Source organism: Bactrocera dorsalis, chromosome 6 (genome assembly GCF_023373825.1).
Source record: "Bactrocera dorsalis isolate Fly_Bdor chromosome 6, ASM2337382v1, whole genome shotgun sequence".
Classification (NCBI taxonomy): domain Eukaryota; kingdom Metazoa; phylum Arthropoda; class Insecta; order Diptera; family Tephritidae; genus Bactrocera; species Bactrocera dorsalis.
The window spans coordinates 35,570,482-35,590,044 of NC_064308.1; the positions used below are offsets into that span (position 1 = coordinate 35,570,482).

Sequence of the window (19,563 nt, forward strand, 5' to 3'; positions counted from 1 at the left end):
CTCACTCGCAATTTTCCGTGGCAATCCATGCCTTCGTCTTTCAATCTATTACATCGGTGCTTCCAACAGCACACATCTTTGGAAATCAGTATAAACACTTGGCTGGGCTGCAAATGGCAGACCCACATTTTGGTACTCCGGGAAGCATTGACCTTCTGCTAGGAGCTGACGTCTGGGATCTCATTCTGAAGGGAGACACAATCATTGGTGGTCCTAACGAACCACATGCACAACTTACGAGTTCGGGTTGGGTTATTTTTGGGCCCGCATCAACATCTTCAATAAACGATTCAGGCTTGCGCTAATACAGCGCCAACATTTTGGAAGAGTCTCGTTTGGACGAGATTGTAAGCAGCTTTTGGAAGCTCGACGAAGGGTCTGAAGACGACGAGGTTATTGATGATGAATGTGAGCAAATATTCTCAACGACTCATTCAAGAACATTGGAAGGGCGTTACATGGTACGCTTACTAATGCAAGTTAACGCACCGCCCCTCTAGGTACCTACAATGATTCCAATCGTGCATATTACATTCCGCATCATGCCGGGCTGGACAAGTTTCGTGTAGTTTTTAATGCTTCAGCACCAGCATCAAATGGTGTTTCTCTAAATGATATACAGCGTGTGGGTCCAACCATTCAGAATTCGTTGAACGATATCCTTTTCCGATTCCGAAGATACGCCATTGCTCTGACCGCTGACGTGGAAAAGATGTTTCGCCAGGTTTTAGTAGCACCGGAAGATCCAGACCTCTAACGCATCCTTTGGCGCGAATCCCCGAACGAGAACATTAAAATATATCAGCCATACAACGCAGTACGAGCGTTACGACAGTGTGCTGTCGATAATTCTGGAGCAGCTGCTGACCTTTATCAAGCCGAATCAGCACGTTGTGCCATTTTTTCTTCATTTTATGTGGACGATTTCCTGAGCTGTACTAACATTGAAGACATAGTCACTTTAGCCAAGAATATATCCATGATTTTCTCGAAATGTTGTTTTAGACTTCGGAAGTGGAATTCGAATAGAGCCGCCATTCTAGCGAAAATTGGAATCCTCTTCTCTACATGAATGCAATATCCACCTACCTATAGCTACAGTGCTAGAGCTGCGTTCGGACCCGGTGAGTGACGAATTGTTATTTAAGGTATCACTGAAGCAGTATAATAAAAGGCCGACAAAGCGGCGAGTTCTTAGTGATGTAGCCCAACTGTATGGCCCCACTGGATTTTTGGCACCAGTCATTATATCGGGCAAGGTATTTATACAGACTCTTTGGTCTACGGGTATATCTTGGGATACTCCACTATCTAAAGATCTGTGCCATATTTGGTCTAAATTTCTCTTTCTTAAGTATTCTCGTACTTCCCTCTATGGTTTTTGTGATGCCAGTGAGAAAGCCTATGCTGCTGTGGTTTACGCACGCACTATTGACAATGATGACAAAGCCAAGATATCCTGGCTTACCGCACGCACCAAGGTTGCGCCGTTGAAAGGAGCCACAATCCCTCGACTGGAACTATGTATGTGGAGCTCTTTTGTTAGCCAAGGCAATTTGTAATGTTCGCAAGGCGCTAAGTTAAAAGGATACCTCTGTGCACTTACTGACGGACTCCAGTATTGTCTTGAGTTGGCTACGCAAACAGCCAGTGATGTTTAAGCCATATGTTGCCAACCGGGTTCGGCAAATACAACAATTGACGCCATTAAATTCGTGGCATTATGTACGTTCAGCGCAGAATCCAACGGATTGCGCCAGCCGAGGTGTCACTCCATCAGAGTTGTTGAGCCACCATTTGTGGTGGTCGGGCCCACATTGGTTACGTCAGAAAACAACCCCATTTGACGAGACACCGGAGTTACAAGCTGACGAACGTATAACTATGCAGAGTAAAGAGAGGTCAAGAGTTTTAACCTTTGCATCCTCAATTAGATTGCAGCTTATCACCCGACGTATAGATGGACAGCCTATTCCACTAACACAACGTTTTAGTTCCATCAGACGACTTATCAGAACTACAGCTATAGTCCTGCGCTGGTTACCAAGGTATCGCCATTTTCAACAACATCTTGTTACAACCCCAGAGATGGATAACGCGCTTGAATTGCTCATTCGTATTGATCAATCGTCCGCGTTTCCTCAAGACTTACGTTGATTACGCGAAGCAACCAACTTATCAACCTCCAGTCCGCTATTAGCATTTAACCCCTATATAAATGATCATGGTATCATCCGGGTAGGCGGCCGCATTCATAGATCAGCATTGGTTGAAGAACATCGTCATCCAACTATACTTCCTAGCGATTTAGTTAGGCTGCTTGTTCACCAGACTCATATCGACACCCTTCATGGCGGTACACAGCTGATGCTGCAGACCCTACGCTATTGGATTCTTCATGTAAGGCAAGTTGTTCGCAGTGTGGTACACAAATGTGTGACATCGGGGAGTTACCATTACTCAACAGATGGCCTCATTACCACGACATCGGGTCAACGTATATCGGCCATTTCTGGTGTCAGGTGTAGATTACTGCGGTCCCTTTTCCCTCCGCATCGGCACTAAAAGATCTCGCAGTACAGTGAAAACTTATCTGTCAGTTTTTGTATGTATGGCTACCAAAGCTGTCCACACAATAAATTGATGGATGACCTGTCATCAAAAGCGTTCATAGACGCCTTCACGCGTTTTATAAGTCGACGCGGTTTGTGTCGTGACAACGCTACAACTTTCGTCGGAGCCAATCGGATGATGAAGGAAGACCTAGCCGCTTGGCACAGTGAACAGAATCAACAATATCTCGCCAACATTGGGACGAGTTGGCACTTTATAACCCCAAGTGCCCCCCATCATGGTGGATTGTGGGAGGCTGCCGTGAAGTCCGCAAAACGACATTTGGTTCGTGTCATTGGTAATCAGGCGATGTGGCATTCGCAGTTACAAACACTAGCGACACGAATTGAAGCTTGTTTGGATTCGCGTCCGCTTATACCGCTGACTGATGACCTTGAAGACAAATATGCGCTGACACCTGGGGACTTCCTCATTGGCGCCCCACTTATCGCAGTGCCAGAACCGACCGTGGCGGAAATTCCATCTAACCAACTAAAGCACTGGCAGTGGTTAGGACGAATCCATCAACAGTTTTGGCATCGGTGAAGTGCAAAGTATTTGGCGACTCTACAATCACGAAGTAAGTGGCGTAGACGTTCCGAAAATATTCAGGTGGGAGATATTGTCCTGGTCAGACATGAGAACCTCCCCCCAACACATTGTCGACTGGATCGTGTAATAGAGGTACATCCTGGCAGTGATGGCCTTGTTCGAAACGCAACGTTGATGACTTCTAAGGGCGTGTGCACCCGGGCAGTACAAAAACTGTGCTTACTTTTACAACTGGACGATTTCGAAGCAGTTACTTCGACCGGGCAGGATGTCTAAGATTTATTTTAAGTTTATTATTTCATATCACACGATGCACCCTGTGCGGCGTTCCTCAATGACTTAGTATTCCTTACTCCTTATATTTCATTTAACTATTGTATTACTATCGTTGATTTCTTCTACTTTGGATTGCCGAAATAAAAGGACGTGTTCATCAGTTTAATTCATTAACAACATGCTTTGTAATACACAAAAACTTAGACTTTTTTATTTTTAAATATTTTGATTTCGAACTTTGCTCGTCGAATTCAAAACTGCCTCTAGCTTTACCCTAGAGTATGAGCCTTGAATGATTAATAATAACCCAACACTTATCTTCCTCCCACTCAACCGACGCGAAGAGTACAATCGATACAAAATAAGCCGAATAATGACGTACAAGATCTTAGCAGTAAGGGTCTATAATGCCTCGAAAACCGTGCCGGAATTTCAAATGTACCTTCAGACAATAGACAAGAACTGCAAACTGTCCCATTTAGAAATTTCACAAGGAATGTTATGCCAAGCATTTTCCTACGACTAGCTGTTTAGATAGATGTACAAGGTCAGTTGCACGAGTGGTTTCAACGTTTTCAAAGTGATCTTGTGAACATAAATGACGATCAACATGTGGGCCAATAAAAATCCGTGATCACCGGAAATTCCATCGAAACTGTGTGTGAATTCATCTAAAATCAGCCGAAATCATCATTGAAATTCATGGAACATCTCCAAAACATCGATTTATCGCATTTTGACTGAACATTTGGGCTTACGAAAGGTGTGTGCACGGTTTGTGCCGCATTTCTTCTTTTTCGGAAAAATGCAATTGCCCATGAAAGGAAAGCGTAATGAAGACATAGAGGTCATTCAAAAGGTCTAAAACACTCGTTTGACATGCTTTTGAACTTTTGAACCGTGCAAAAAGCTGTATTGAAGCAGAAGGAGACTACTTTGAATAAAATAAATTGATTTTGCAGAAAAAACCATTGGTTCTGTTTTTTTAGGTCCTGTTTACTTTGAAACGCACCTCGTATAAGTTTTAAATTCATAGCCCATAAACCCATCGCAAATGCCCTAAACCGAAAATTAAAATTTTTTTGAAATATAATCTACCCTTTCAGAACAGATTTGGTAATTGGGGTTCATATAGCCATATTCCAGCATAGACCCAATCAAAGTTGTAAAGTAGTTTTAGTAATATACAGGCCTCTAAGTTCTTTACACCAGCATGAACAAAACTAAGAACACCTTTTGCTTTCGAAATCATAGTATCTCTACGAAGACTAAATTTAGGGTCCCAAATAAACAAGTTGAAAGCTAGTACTTCTTAACTAAGAAACTGTCAAAATGTCAGGCTATTTCTTTCAAATATTTCATGCTCCTGCAACTTGAAAGGATTAAAGCCAGGGAAGTAACTACCTTCAGGTACATAAGAGCTGTTAGTTATAAGGGTCTAGGGCCAATTTTCACTAGATTTTACTCATTTTAAGCCCAAGTATGCACCGTTATAAAAAAAACACGCTTTTTCAATTTTATTAAGATAACATTTTAAAAAGTCACCAGGAAGTTTGAATGATTTTTTCTAAATTTTAATTACATATCTGACACATTGACTGATATTTTCGGTAAAAAGTCAACTATCGGTACTGGGTCCACATATTCAGTTTGAACAGTTTTACAGAAAACAATTAAATCACCACGCATTAGAATCTTATGCCACAGCGCAATAACAAGCTACAACAATAACTATTAAAAATCGCTGCGGGGACTTAAACTTGACGGCCATATACTGCCCACCTTTAAAGAAATTTTTGGAACACTAGGTCAAAGACTTCTAGCAGGTGGCAGGTGCCCACGTTTTATTATTATACCGAAAGGACGACAGCTGTATCAAACTGTTATAAATAGGCGCAATAACCTTGACATAACATCTTCTGGTAAGCCGACATATTTGCCTAGTGATCGTAAGAAAATACCAGATTTAATTGATTTTACTGTAATCAAAAATATAGATAAATCACACATAACAGCTGATACCTGTACTGATCTATCTTTTGATCTAAAAAAATACGTCAGTAGCCACATTAATATTGAGTAAAAAATAAATACAGGAAGAGATATTGACGAAAGCATAAGAGAAGTCAATGACATAATAACCAGCGCAGCTGTCTTAGCAACACCAAACAAAATCTATAAGCCGCTTGGTTTCAGAAAAATCTCTAATAGAGAAATAGAAATGCTTATAAATGAAAAAAGGCGTGCAAGACGTGAATGGCAGATAAATCGATCCCCTTCCACTCAGCTTCAATTAAAATCTGCTGTACGTTAATTAAAGAAAGCGCTTAACGTGAGGAAGAATTGAACACCGAAATGTATATAAAGAAGCTGTGTCCAAATTTAAACAAGCAAAACTCCCTTTGGAAAGCCCAAAAGTCCATGAAGCCACCAACTGACTCCAACATGCTTATATGAGACTTGGGTGGAAATTGGGCTCGAAGTGACGAGTCAAAGGCAAATTGTTTTGCAAATTACCTAGAAAAGGTATTTCAACACAATTTACCAAAGAACAACTTTAAGCTGTCAATCTTACCCAACACAGCTAAAGAGTCGCTCGAGTCTTTTAAGACGTCACCTTCCGAAAAAACAACTTCGTTTTGGGAAAATGTAATCTTCACGGAAAAATCTAAATTCAATATATTTGGAAGTGATGGACGCAAATCTGTTTGGAGAAAGGAGGGACAGGCACTAAATCCTCGTAACATTACACATACGGTTCAGTACGGTGGGGGAAATATTATGGTTTGGGGCTGTATGAGTGCTAATGGGGTAGGTAATCTTGTTTTAATCGAGGGTATAATGAATAAAATGGATTATTTAAATATTCTAAAAAATTATTTGCCGCAATCCGCTCAAAAAATGGGCTTAGGGGATGGATTTGTGTTTATGCAAGACAATGACCCAAAGCACTCAGCTGTCATGGTAAGGGAACGGTTGCTTTATAACACCAAAAAAGTGTTGCCTCATCCTCCCCAGAGCCCATTAAATCCGATTGAGCACTTGTGGGCTTACAAAAAAACGAAATTAAAAGATTACCACATTTCTGGCAAAGAAACCTTAAAAAACGCTCTTAAGGATATAAGGAGTTCTATTGCTCAAGATGTAACACAAAATCTGGTACATTCGATGCCAAGAAGACTCTTAGCTGTTAAAGAAGCTAAAGGGCAGCATACAAAATACTAAAAGCACAAAAAATTTACTTTTTTATAGTTACAATAAGTTTTTTTTGTTCTGTACAAGTATTTTTTTTGCGTATGAATTTTAGCATGTTTTTGTTATTGTTATTTTTTTAACACAAAAATATTCAAAATCGAAAAAGGATTTCTATATAAATTAAAATATTGCTTGTAAGCTTTAATTTATGTTAAACAAATATTATATACTCTTTCATATTTAATTTCTGTGTTTAATTTTATTTTAGTTCAATAAGTATACAAGTTGTTTTTATGCTAACTGTAAGATTAAAAAAATCTTACCTTTAGAATTGTACAAAACATTGGAGTCTTATTTAAGCAATAGACAATTTATGATGAAAGTAGGGGATTTCATATCGGATGAAAAACAGATAAAGGCTGGTGTACCCCAGGGCAGCGTTTTAGGCCCAACTCTATACCTCATATACGAGTATACAGTAGATCTTCCAACTGCTAACAATGTATTAACTTCAACTTTTGCGGATGACACAGCTATAGTAAGCCGTAACAAATGCCATCAAGAATATTAGCGGAGCATTTAAGTTCTGTTGAAGAAGGGCTGGCGAACTGGCGTATAAATGTGAGTGAACAGAAGTGTAAGCATGTAACATTTTCGCTTAGACCAAAAATGTGCCCGGCAGTAAAAATAAATAATATTTTAGTACCCCAAGTGAACGAAGTAACATATCTTGGAATTCACTTTGATAGAAAGCTTACGTGGAGAAAACACATCTCTAGTAAAATAACATGTATGAAGATTAGAGCTGCATTTGCAGCTTTTAAATAAAAACTCTAAACTTAGCCTAGACAACAAAGTGCTTTTATATAATGCGATCATAAAGCCGATTTGGACGTATGGCATTCAACTGTGAGGTACGACCTGTGCAACTAAGATTGATATATTACTCGTACAAAGGTTCCCATCGAAAATGCTTAGAACAATTACGTGTTCACCGTGGTACATGCAAAACGAAAATATCCAAAAAGACCTTGGTATACCTATGATAAAGAAAGAAGTAGAAGATAGCAGAATTAAATATATATCTAAACTCTAAGATCACCCAACCCCTTTGGGTAATGCTTTGGTACATTCCTGCGATCAAACACGCCTTAAAAGAAGAGACATGCCTGCGTATTAAAGAGCAACGTATCACCAAAACAGCTCAATAACTTACTTGAGCCTGTCTAGTTTTAAATAGCTTTAAGATTTTATAACTTATTCTTCTTCTTCTGAATGGGCGTAGACACCGCTTACGCGATTATAGCCGAGTTAACAACAGCGCGTCAGTCCTTTCTTCTTTTCGCTACGTGGCGCCAATTGGATATTCCAAGCGAAGCCAGATCCTTCTCCACTTGGTCCTTCCAACGGAGTGGAGGTCTTCCTCTTGCTCTGCTTGCCCCGGCGGGTACTGAGTCGAATACTTTCACAGCTGGAGTGCTTTCGTCCATCCGGACAGCATGACCCAGCCAGCATAGCCGCTGTCTTTTAATTCGCTGAACTATGTCAATGTCGTCGCATATCTCCTACAGCTCATCGTTCCATCGAATGCAATATTCACCGTGGCCAATGCGCAAAGGACCATAAATCTTTCGCTGAACCTTTCTCTAGAAAACTCGTAACGTCGACTCATCAGTTGTTGTCATCGTCCACGTCTCTGCACCATATAGCAGGACGGGGATTATGAGTGACTTTTACAGTTAGATTTTTGTTCGTCGAGAGAGGACTTTGCTTCTCAATTGCCTACTCAGTCCGAAGTAGCACCTGTTGGTAAGAGTTATCCTGCGTTGGATTTCCAGGCTGACATTATTGATAGTTTTACGCTGGTTCCAAGCTAGACGAAATTATCTACGACTTCAAAGTTATGACTGTCACCAGTGACGAGAGATCCAAGTCGCATGTGCGACGACTGTTTCTTTGGTGACAGGAGATATTTTGTATTGCCCTCGTTCACTGCCAGACCCATTTGTTTTGCTTCCTTGTCCAGTCTGGAGAAAGCAGAACTAACGGCGCGGGTGTTGAGGCCGATGATACTAATATAATAGATTGTACCTGCTCGATTAAGTTCTGCAGCTCTAACTATTTTCTCCAGCAGCAGATTGAAGAAGTCGCACGATTTGGCGCATGGTGAATATCTTGTCGGTTGTTGATTTGCCAGGACTAAAGCCACACTGATAAGGTCCAATCAGTTTGTTGCCGGTAGGCTTTCACACAAAACACTCGATAGAACCTCATATGCGATGTTGAGGAGGCTTATCCCACGGTAGTTGGCGCAGATTGTGGGGTCTCCCTTTTTATGGATTGGGCATAGCACACTTAAACTCCAATCTTTGGGCATGCTTTCATCAGACCATATTTTAGAAAGAAGCTGATACATGCTCCTTAACAGCTCTTCGCCGCCGTGTTTGAATGGCTCGGCCGGCAATCCATCGGCCCCCACCCCTTTGTTGTTCTTAAGGCGGATACTTGCTATTCGAACTTCTTCATGGTCGAGCAATGGAATTCACTGCCATTCAGCAGGCTGGAGAAGTGTTCCCTCCATAATTTAAGTATGTTCTGGGCATCGGTGACTAGATCACGTTTGGGGGTTCTACAAGAGTATGCTCCAGTCTTAAAACCTTCTGTAAGACTGTCTGTTTTGATTGCAGCGACGAACCTTCCTTGTGTTTGCTGGCGTGCGTTTTTTGATGCACAGAGGCGGGTGCGAATCATGCCTGCAACAAGATAGTGGTCCGAGTCGATGTTAGGACCTCGGAGCGCACGCACATCTAAAACACTGGAGACGTGTTTTCCGTCTATCACAACATGATCGATCTGGTTGGTGGTTTTTCGATCCGGAGACAGCCAGGTAACTTGATGTATCTTCTTATGCTGGAATCTAGTACTACAGATAACCATATTTCGGGCCCCGGCGAAGTCGATAAGCCTCAACCCATTTGGGGATGTTTCCTCGTGGAGGCTGAATTTACCGACCGTAGTACCAAATATACCTTCTTTGCCCACCTTGGCGTTAAAGTCAACAAGCACGATTTTAACATCGTGGCGGGGCAGCTCTCAAAAGTGCGCTCCAAGCACTCATAGAAGGCATCTTTGGTCACATCGTCCGTTTCTTCCGTCGGATGCGGATTGTGGCTAGGCGTTTATTCACTGGAGTGAATGATAGTACTCGGCGACAGAGTCTCTCTCCCACCACGAATCCCACACCAAATTTGCGCTTTTTTATATGTCCACTGTAGCATATGCCACAAGTTCCTACTCGTCTCTGTCCTTGTCCCGTCCATCGCATTTTTTGGACGGCGGTGATGTCAGCCTTTATTTTCACGCGGACATCAACCAGCTGGGCAGCGACACCTTCCCAGTTAAGGGACCGGACATTCCAGGTGCATGCTTTTAATTCGTAGTCCTTATTTCGTTTGCCATGGTCGTCATCAAAAGGTTGGTCTTTCATCCGAGGCTTGTTGTTCCTTTTCATTGGTATGATATTTTACGTGGCGAGTCCCAAACCCAGCACACAACCCTGCGAAGGGGATGTTTCGCCTTCTCACTTTAGCTCGACTTCAAACGGATGTTCTTAGGCTACGCAGAGGACACTTGGTCAAAGACCGGAAGTCGTGAGCTGCTTCAGTCATATGTAAAAGAATCGTTTCTGGTCACTCCCAAGTGAAAGGCGATCAGAGAACTTTCCTCACTTGCGTGAACTTCTACACGTGACTCCATCCTCCAGGCTTTAAAAAAAAGCAGATCCAATAAATAAAATAATATACAAACAAGTAAGGAAGGGCTAAGTTCATGTGTCACCGAACATTTTATACTCTCGCATGATAAAGTGATAATCGAGATTTCATTATCCGTCATTTATATATTTTTTTATTTTGCTGTAAAATTAATTAGATTATTAGTTCCTGAGATATGGTTTTTGGTCCATAAGTGGGCGATGCCACTCCCATTTTCAGTTAAAGAAAAAGCCTGGGAGCAGTTTCCTTCTGCTATTTCTTCCGTAAAATTTAGTGTTTCTGACGTTTTTTGTTAGTCGGTTAACGCACTTTTGTGATTTTCAACATAACCTTTGTACGGGAGGTGGGCGTGGTTATTATCCGATTTCTTCCATTTTTGAACTGTATATAGAAATGCCTGAAGAAAACGACTCTATAGAGTTTGGTTGACATAGCTATAGTAGTTTGCGAGATATGTGCAAAAAAATTAGTAGGGGGCGGGGCCACGCCCACTTTACCAAATAAATTACGTCCAAAAATGCCCCTCCCTAATGCGATCTTTTGTGCCAAATTTCACTTTAATGTCTTTATTTATGGCTTAGTTATGACACTTTATTTGTTTTACGTGTACCAAGTTTCATCATGATTTCTCAATTTTTACTCAAGTTACAGCTTGTGCGGAAGGACGGACAGACAGATATCCGGATTTCAACTCTACTCGTCACCCTGATCACTTTGGTATATGTATATAACCCCACAACTGACTCTTTTAGTTTTAGGACTTACAAACAACCGTTATGTGAACAAAACTATAATACTTCGTTAGCAACTTTGTTGCGAGAGTATAAAAAAAAAATATGGGAAGTAGACGTGGCTGCACTCCGATTTCGCCCATTTTCCCACTGTATCATAGGAATGTCAGAGGAAGGTCTTGTATCAAATTTTGTTCAAGTCGGTTGGGTAGATCAAAAGGTATGGGATTTCACCTAAAAGTGGGCGAGATAGATATATGTTTATTTGTATATAAATGATCAGGGTGACGAGAAATCCGGTTGATTGTCTGTCTGTCTGCCCGTCCGTCTGTGCGTGCTGTAAAAAAGGAGATATCTGATGATATGTATGTAGGTTTTTTAGTAAATAAAAAAGTCGAGTTCGAAGATGGGCGTAATCGGAGCATTACCATGCCCACAAATCATCATTAACCGAATATTTATAAAGTGTCATAACTAAGCACTGAATAAAGATATAAAATTCGAATTTGGTACAGGGCATCCAGTAGTAAGGGGCATCTGTGGGCAAAAAATTTTGAAAAAGTGGCCGTGGCCTCGCTCTCTAAAAAGTTTAATGTATGTATCTCCTAAGCCACTAAAGCTACTACAACAAATATTTTAAGAACTTCTATCGATAGTATGAAAATGGCTGAAATCAGATGAATACCCCGCTCACTCCCCATATAACCGTACTGTTCAAAACCACTAAATGCACGGTAAATCTGTAACTAAATACGATAGAAACGTAAAAATTTGCCTCCGGGTTTGTACGACCAGGCTTTATAGGGGCCGGTGTAAAAATTGGAGGTTGAGCATGTCACGGCTCACTTTTTTGTGATATCCCATATCTCAGGACCCGACTGACCGATTTCGACAAAATTTGGTACGTAGCATTATTTTTTTTTCTTATGTCACGTTGTGAAAATGAGCGAAATCGGACTATAAGCAAGCCTACTTCCCATATAACAAAAGTTTAAATTCCACTTGATTCTTTTATTTTCTTCTAAGTAATATCTGGATTTTCGAGCATCTGGCTGCTTTAACTCTATATGATTCGTTTTTTAGTAAGTGATATGTTAATAATATGTATATGGTGTGGGGAAAAATAGGTAAAATCTGGTCGATACTACCCCAACTTCTCATACTAAATACAATGGTTTCCGGTTTTCTAACAAATTTTATGTATCTGTCAGTATAATATTAATATTTATTTATTTATTTTTATTTTATTTACAACAGTTTACACAGCAATAAATTACAGCATACACTTTAAAATGACACTAGCTGCAAGGCTTTCAGTCATCGTTTTAATACTAAGTTTTGTTGCTTAAGTTCGTAGTACTAGTAAATAATTATGATATTTTAACTATGATATCTTAAACTACGCTAAATTAGGTTAATCAAGAGCTGGAGCTCTTTGTAAAATCCATTGTAGAACTGAGAACATTGGAATTTGAAAAGAGAATTGAGATAAGATAACAAAGAGAAAGTGGTTAATTGTTTTTATACGTATTTTTTTTTGTTATGTTTTGAGAGAATTTATAAAAGTTTAGTTTATGTTTGAGTGAGTATGATAATATAATAATATATCCGCATAGTCTTCGGTACTCATTGTTGAGTCCTCCGCCAGAGCGAGAGATAAGTTCATAGAGTTAGTGATGATATGGTTTGCGTTGCTGATGGGGAGATTTGTTGGGAAATTTAAAGTAGAGTTTGAGTTGGATTCAAAGTCTGTATTGTTGTTCGTGGTATAGTGATCGTGCTGTTGCTGTGTGAGAGTAAAGTGGCTCTGATCTGGTATGTCAGTATGTGTGGCTGTAATTAGGTTGAGTGAGTGCTGATCTTTAATGTGAGAGGTTGATTCGTTTATCAGTTTGGTGAATAGGTTGTTGAGAGTTTGCGGAGTAATCTCAGATAATTGATCATCTGGTATTTGAGGGGCAGATAATTTTGAATTGACAGGTTTGACAATTTTTGATGAGTTTATTTGCTGAGTATTTGCATTACGTGAGACAGTAGATGAGAATGAAGGTGCATTTTTGGGAAGAGTGACAGTTGAGTTGTATATTTTTTTGGCTCACGTATGGTGCATTTTTTTGTTGTTTTGATTTTTTGTATTTCTTTCGCTTACATGCATTTTGGACAGCTGTTCGAAGAGGCCGGGTGATCGGCAACTGGCAATTTTTGCATCGCATGGGGTTGGGAACATACTGTCTAACATTAGCCTTACGCCAGGCAATATCAATTTGCTCCACAAGGCTATAAAGGTTGAAGGTTAGTAGTACTACACCGTTTGGTGTCAATTGATTGTTTTCGTGTTTTTTCTGAAATTTGTATGCGGCGACCACTCCTTGCGGACTTAGTTCGCTTACAATTTCTGCTTCACTTACATTGTTCAGAAAAGGGGCAAATACGGTGCCTTTAGAATGATTTAAATTGTCGTGATATTTGGCTTTTATGCTACAGATACCAGGGAGGTATTTCAATGCAATGAAACGATTAGCTGTTTTTTTATTGTTAACTAATATCAAGATTTTACCATCGCGGAGCTCACTTACTGAGTTGATTTCACTACTCACAGCACAGATGGCCTTATGTACAGCAAAGCAAGAATATTGCATAAGGGTCTTATTTTCTTCAGTTGATTCAATAGTGATATACTTGGGATTATTACTATTTTTTTACTGTCGGTAGATTGGGGAATGCAAAGAGGTCGCTAATGTCGAGTTTTTGTTTGGATTTCTTTTCTTCTTTTTTTTATTGTATAATGGAATATTTAAATAGGCAATGTACATTTTATGCAGACATTGTAAATCACATAAAGAATAGTGCATACTTAAACACGTATGATGTAAGAACATTAACAAATATCTTCACAGTATCTGCATCGTTACACACATGTACAAATGCTTCCTGTTATAGCGTATAACAGTGCTGGAGTCGAGCAGAAAGGGCGCGTTTTACGCCCCTTATCTACTCATATGGTAATGTTTTGTTCTATATTATTCAGCGAATACAATTGCAAAATCGACGTTTCAAAACCACTTAGTGATCCACGTAAGAAAACACAAACTTGATCGTTCCGTTTAAATAATGCATTGTTCTATGCAATCTTCTTCTTTACTGGCATATACACCATTTAGGCGATTATAGCCGAGTTAACAACAGCGCGCCAGTCGTTTCTTCTTTTCACTACGTGGCGCCAATTGGATATTCCAAGCGAAGCCAGGTCCTTCTCCACCTGGTACTTCCAACGGCGTGGAGGTCTTCCTCTTTCTCTGCTTCCACCGGCGGGTACTGCATTGAATACTTTCAGGGCTGGAGTGTTTTCGTCCATTCGGACAACATGACCTAGCCAGCGTAGCCGCTGTCTTTTAATTCGCAGAACTATGTCAATGCCGCCGTATATCTCGTACAGCTTCCATCGAATGCGATATTCGCCGTGGCCAATGCGCAAAGGACCATAAATATTTCGCAGAACCTTTCTCTCGAAAACTCGTTACGTCGACTCATCGGTTGTTGTCATCGTGCAAGATCATCGGCATACGCCAGCAGCTGTACACTCTTATAAAAGATTATGCCTGCTCGCTTAAGTTCTGCAGCTCGACCTATTTTCTCCAGCAGTAGATTGAAGAAGTCGCACGATAGGGAGACGCCTTGTCTGAAACCTCGTTTGGTATCGAACGGCTCGGAGACTTCCTTCCGATCCTGACGGAGCTTTTGGTGTTGCTCAACGTCAGTTTACACAGCCGTATTAGTTTTGCGGGGATACCAAATTCAGACATGGGGACATAAAGGCTGTTCCTTTTCGGGCTGTCGAAAGCAGCTTTGAAATCGACGAAGATGGTGTGTGTCGATTCTCCTTTCACCGGTCTTTTCCAATACTTGGCGCTTGGGGAATATCTGGTCGGTTGTTGATTTGCCAGGTCTAAAGCCGCACTGATAAGGTCCGATCAGTTTGTTGACGGTGGGCTTTAATTTTTCACACAATACGCTCAATAGAACTTTATACGCGATGTTAAGGAGGCTTATCCCACGGTAATTGGCGCAGATTGTGGAGTCTCCCTTTTTATGAATTGGGCATAGCACACTTAAATTCCATTCGTTGTGCATGCTTTCGTCCGACGATACTTTACAAATAAGCTGATGCATGCTCCTTATCAGCTCTTCGCCGTCGTGTTTGAATAGCTCGGCCGGCAATCCATCGGCCCCCGCCGCTTTGTCGTTCTTCAGGCGGGTATTTGCAATTCGATCTTCGCCTTCTCCTGGCGTTGTACGTTCACTGCCGTTCAGCAGGCTGGAGAAGTGTTCCCTCCATAATTTAAGTATGCTCTGGGCATCGGTGACTAGATCACCTTTGAGGGTTCTACAGGAGTATGATCCGGTCTTGAAACCTTCTGTAAGCCGCCGCATATTTTCGTAAAATTTTCGAGCATTACCTCTGTCGCCCAGCTCATCAAGCTCTTCGTACACTCGCATTTCGGCCTCTTTCTTTTTCTGTCTGCAAATGAGTATGGCTTCCCTCTTCAACTCTCGGTATCTATCTCATCCCGCACGTGTTGTGGTCGATCGTAACGTTGCGAGGTAGGCAGCCTGTTTTCTCTCCGCTGCAACACGGCACTCCTCGTCGTACCAGCTGTTCTTTTGCACTTTCCGAAAACCAATGGTTTCGGTTGCAGCTGTACGTAAGGAGTTTGAAATGCCGTCCCACAGTTTCCTTATACCGAGTTGTTGACGAGTGCTCTCAGAGAGCAGGAGTGCAAGCCGAGTAGAAAATCGTTCGGCTGTCTGTTGTGATTGCAGCTTCTCAACGACGAACTTTCCTTGTGTTTGTTGGCGTGCGTTTTTTGATCCACAGAGGCGGGTGCGAATCTTGGCTGCAACAAGATAGTGGTCCGAGTCGATGTTAGGACCTCGGAGTGCACGCACATCTAAAACACTGGAGACATGTTTTCCGTCTATCACAACATGATCGATCTGGTTGGTAGTTTTTCGATCCGGAGACAGCAAGGTAGCTTGATGTATTTTCTTGTGCGCGAATCTAGTACCACAGATAACCATATTTCGGGCCCCGGCGAAGTCGATCAACCTCTATCCATTTGGGGATGTCTCGTCGCGGAGGCTGAATTTACCGACCGTAGTGCCAAAGAAATCTTCTTTGCTTACCTTGGCGTGAAAGTCGTCAAGCACGGTTTTGACATCGTGGCGGGGGCACCTCTCATAAGAGCGCTCCAAGCGCTCATAGAAGGCATTTTTGGTTACATGGTCTTTCTCTTCCGTCGGGGTGTGGGCGCAAATCAGCGATATGTTGAAGAACCTCGCTTTGATGCGGATTGTGGCTAGACGTTCATTCACTGGAGTGGATGATAGTATTCGGCGACGGAGTCTCTCTCCCACCACGAATCCCACACCAAACTTGCGCTCCTTTATATGGCCACTGTAGTAAATACCACAAGTTCCTACTCGTCTCTGTCCTTGTCCCGTCCATCGAATTTTTTGGACGGCGGTGATGACAATTTAGAGAAAGGCCAAAGAGCGTATTTCAACCCAGAGAATGCAGTTCAGCCAGTGGTAACACCACCAGCAACAAAATTAACATTTACAAGCTTTTGCTGAGCTTTCGTTCGTGATCCATTTGCGAAGACATTCGGAAAAACCTTGATATTATACATGGAATGCATCGTTGAAGAAATAATTACGCAGAAAGCAAGACCAATCAGTAGATGGACATCCAGATTTTTTATCAACTAACACATTAGGACGAATTTACACAATCCACACGAAAAACGACGATTTTTTCTACATTCGGTTGCTATTGATAAATGTACGCGGTTCAACTTCATTGGAGTCATTGCGTACTGTGAATGATACGGTGTGTGCAACTTTTTGAGAAGCAAGCCATCAATTACAATTGCTAGAAAATGATAATCACTGGAATGCAAATGAAGTTCGCACACTTTTCGCGATAATCATTTCCGCATATCAGCCTGAGTGTCTATTATGGGATACGAACAAAAATGACATTGCCGAAGACATTTTACATCGTCTTCGCTAAAAATTGGAAATGGATCAATTCCGGTTGATACTTCCGGTGGTTTGATATCAATTCCATCTGCCGTTTATCGATTCACTAAAGATGAGCTCAGCTCAGCTTATCCAGTGGAATTTCTAAATTCCTTGGAGAGGTTTGGTATGCCACCGCATCATTTGCGTCTCAAATTTGGATCTGTCGTTATTATGTTTCGCAATCTTCATGCGCAGAAACTGTGTAATGGAACCCGACTGATTGTGATGCACCTATCGAATACAAGGGGGCAGAATGCTTGATTCTACGAATTGCTTTGAGTTCTATCGATTTGCCATTTCAGTTCAAACGGATTCCGTTTCCAGTAAAAATTGCATTTGAGATGACAATCATCAGGACACAAGGATAGTCGCTAGAAATGAATGGCATAAATTTGGAACTGCTATGTTTTTTACACGGCCAAAAATACTTGGCGTGCTCACGAGTTGGAAAACTATCTTCTCTGTACATTTACGCACCGAACAGAAACCAAAAAATGTTGTTTATCAAAAAAAAAAAAATAAATAAATGATAAATTTAACTTTCTTTTCATTTCAAAACACATATGTAAGGAAAACGGCTGCGTGGTCAGCTAGTACGTAATATTAAGACTTTCGAATTTCCGGGTGACTTTAAACTGCATATATCGGCCAATATTTGAGTTATCTCAATGTAAATTTCAGAACGTGTTTTACTGACATAACAATATATATTTGTGTTTAAAATAGCAAGAAATGGGCGAAAACTTGACCTGGTCCACATATGACCAGGATTTTCGAACTACCGCCTGACTTTACTCCCTATAATATGCTATTGTATGTGAGGTACCTAGATAAAATCGCGCCGATACTACCCCAACTCCCACACTATATACTACATATGTATCATGATTTTCGTTTGTCTAACAAATCTTATGCCGAATATGTCGGTCAGTGTATGAATTAAATTTAGTATAAGTACGAGTATACATATGTAAAATTGCTCCCGATTCTCTGGTTGACGTTTTACATCTTGAAGTATTTGTTGCAAGAGTATAAAATGTTCAGTTGCACCCGAACTTAGCCTTTCCTTTCTTGTTAATAATAACATTTATAGTTTTTAATTGCAAATATTTTCAAAATCAATTTAATTCGTATATTCTAACGTGGAAAGAGGATAATTTCTCCATTAAATTTTCCAGTCAAAATGATTGGTACAATAATTGAAATTATGCTGAATAATAATAAGTGAACCAATTTTCATAAGGAGTTTATGTGATGTCATTTCAGATATATCTACCTAATTTATATTTTCATTTTCATCAACAATCATTAGCGAATGATTTAAAAAACATTTGATAGCCTGTTGTATCTGGAAATTAATTTCGACAACATCTACATTTTAGGTCGCTAATGTAGCCTAATTACTGAGCCAGTTTTGCCCCAAGCACTTATTGAAGTTATACTTCTTAAACGAGTTCGGAAAAGGTTGCGATAGATTCAGGTTGCGCAACCTTGCTCAATATGAATCTAACGCAACCTTGTCTGCGAAGATGTTCGAGTAGCAAGGGAAGCGGTGACAATCGGCGATCGTTTCTTTCGGCACAGCTCGGCTTTTCTACCAACAACACAATGTTGCCATGCTTATGCTGTTGTTGTTTTTGTAGAACAATTTTTCAATTTTTGGTTGGTGACATATTCACATGTGTGCGCATATGTATGTTTGTATGCTTGTCCATTATTGAAGTTATACTTCTTCTTCTATCGTTTGTCTTTCATTTCTGCGAATTCTCAACTATTTTAAATGACTTTTGTTTGAAATACTCTGCGTTGGTCTTTGAAAAATTAAGACTATACTTCACAGAATCATTTCTGTAGTTAGTATTCATTTACATTTTTGGAAGTCGACCCGCGATGATGAGGTATATCGTTTTATCTGACAGCGTGAGGTTTAAGAAGTTCATTTCTAATTTTGTCTTGTGGCATATTAGAAATGATGTTTCTTCGAAAATCGTTCGCTTACAACGGATAAAACGACTTCTGAGTGGTGATTTTAATGAATAAATTCCTTTTGGTTGAAATACTCTGCGTTGGCCGTTGAAAAGTTAAGACTATACTTCTCAGGATCGTTCGTTCCTTTCATTTCTTCAAAAAAATTAATGACCTTTAGAAATATGCATATTTGCATTATTTCGTTGTCATTTCCATATTCGTGGCAATAGAATTTCTATGGCATAAGTAAGTAATGGCCTCCCGATTGTCAACCCTTGCCGCTGTAGCAGCTTCGCCTACAAACATGCGTAAATATGTATGTATGTATACGTATGATCGTGAATACATATCGACGCAGATTTTTGCGAGAA

The 19,563-nt window shown here is 40.6% G+C and overlaps 1 protein-coding gene and 1 pseudogene across 1 annotated transcript; both read left to right on the top strand.

The window, feature by feature from the left end:
- The first annotated feature begins 2,643 nt into the window (after window positions 1–2,643).
- LOC125779755 (uncharacterized) lies at window positions 2,644–3,159 on the top strand. The gene has a single exon (XM_049461026.1). It carries the CDS (start codon window positions 2,644–2,646, stop codon window positions 3,157–3,159), a length of 516 nt encoding a protein of 171 aa, XP_049316983.1.
- Window positions 3,160–19,047: 15,888 nt separating this feature from the next.
- On the top strand, window positions 19,048–19,249 carry LOC125779876 (small nucleolar RNA U3; annotated as a pseudogene).
- Window positions 19,250–19,563: the final 314 nt, after the last annotated feature.

What these genes read in the sequence shown, in the direction of transcription:
- LOC125779755 (XM_049461026.1), top strand. Translation starts at nt 2,644, where the DNA reads ATGGATGACCTGTCATCAAAAGCGTTCATAGACGCCTTCACGCGTTTT.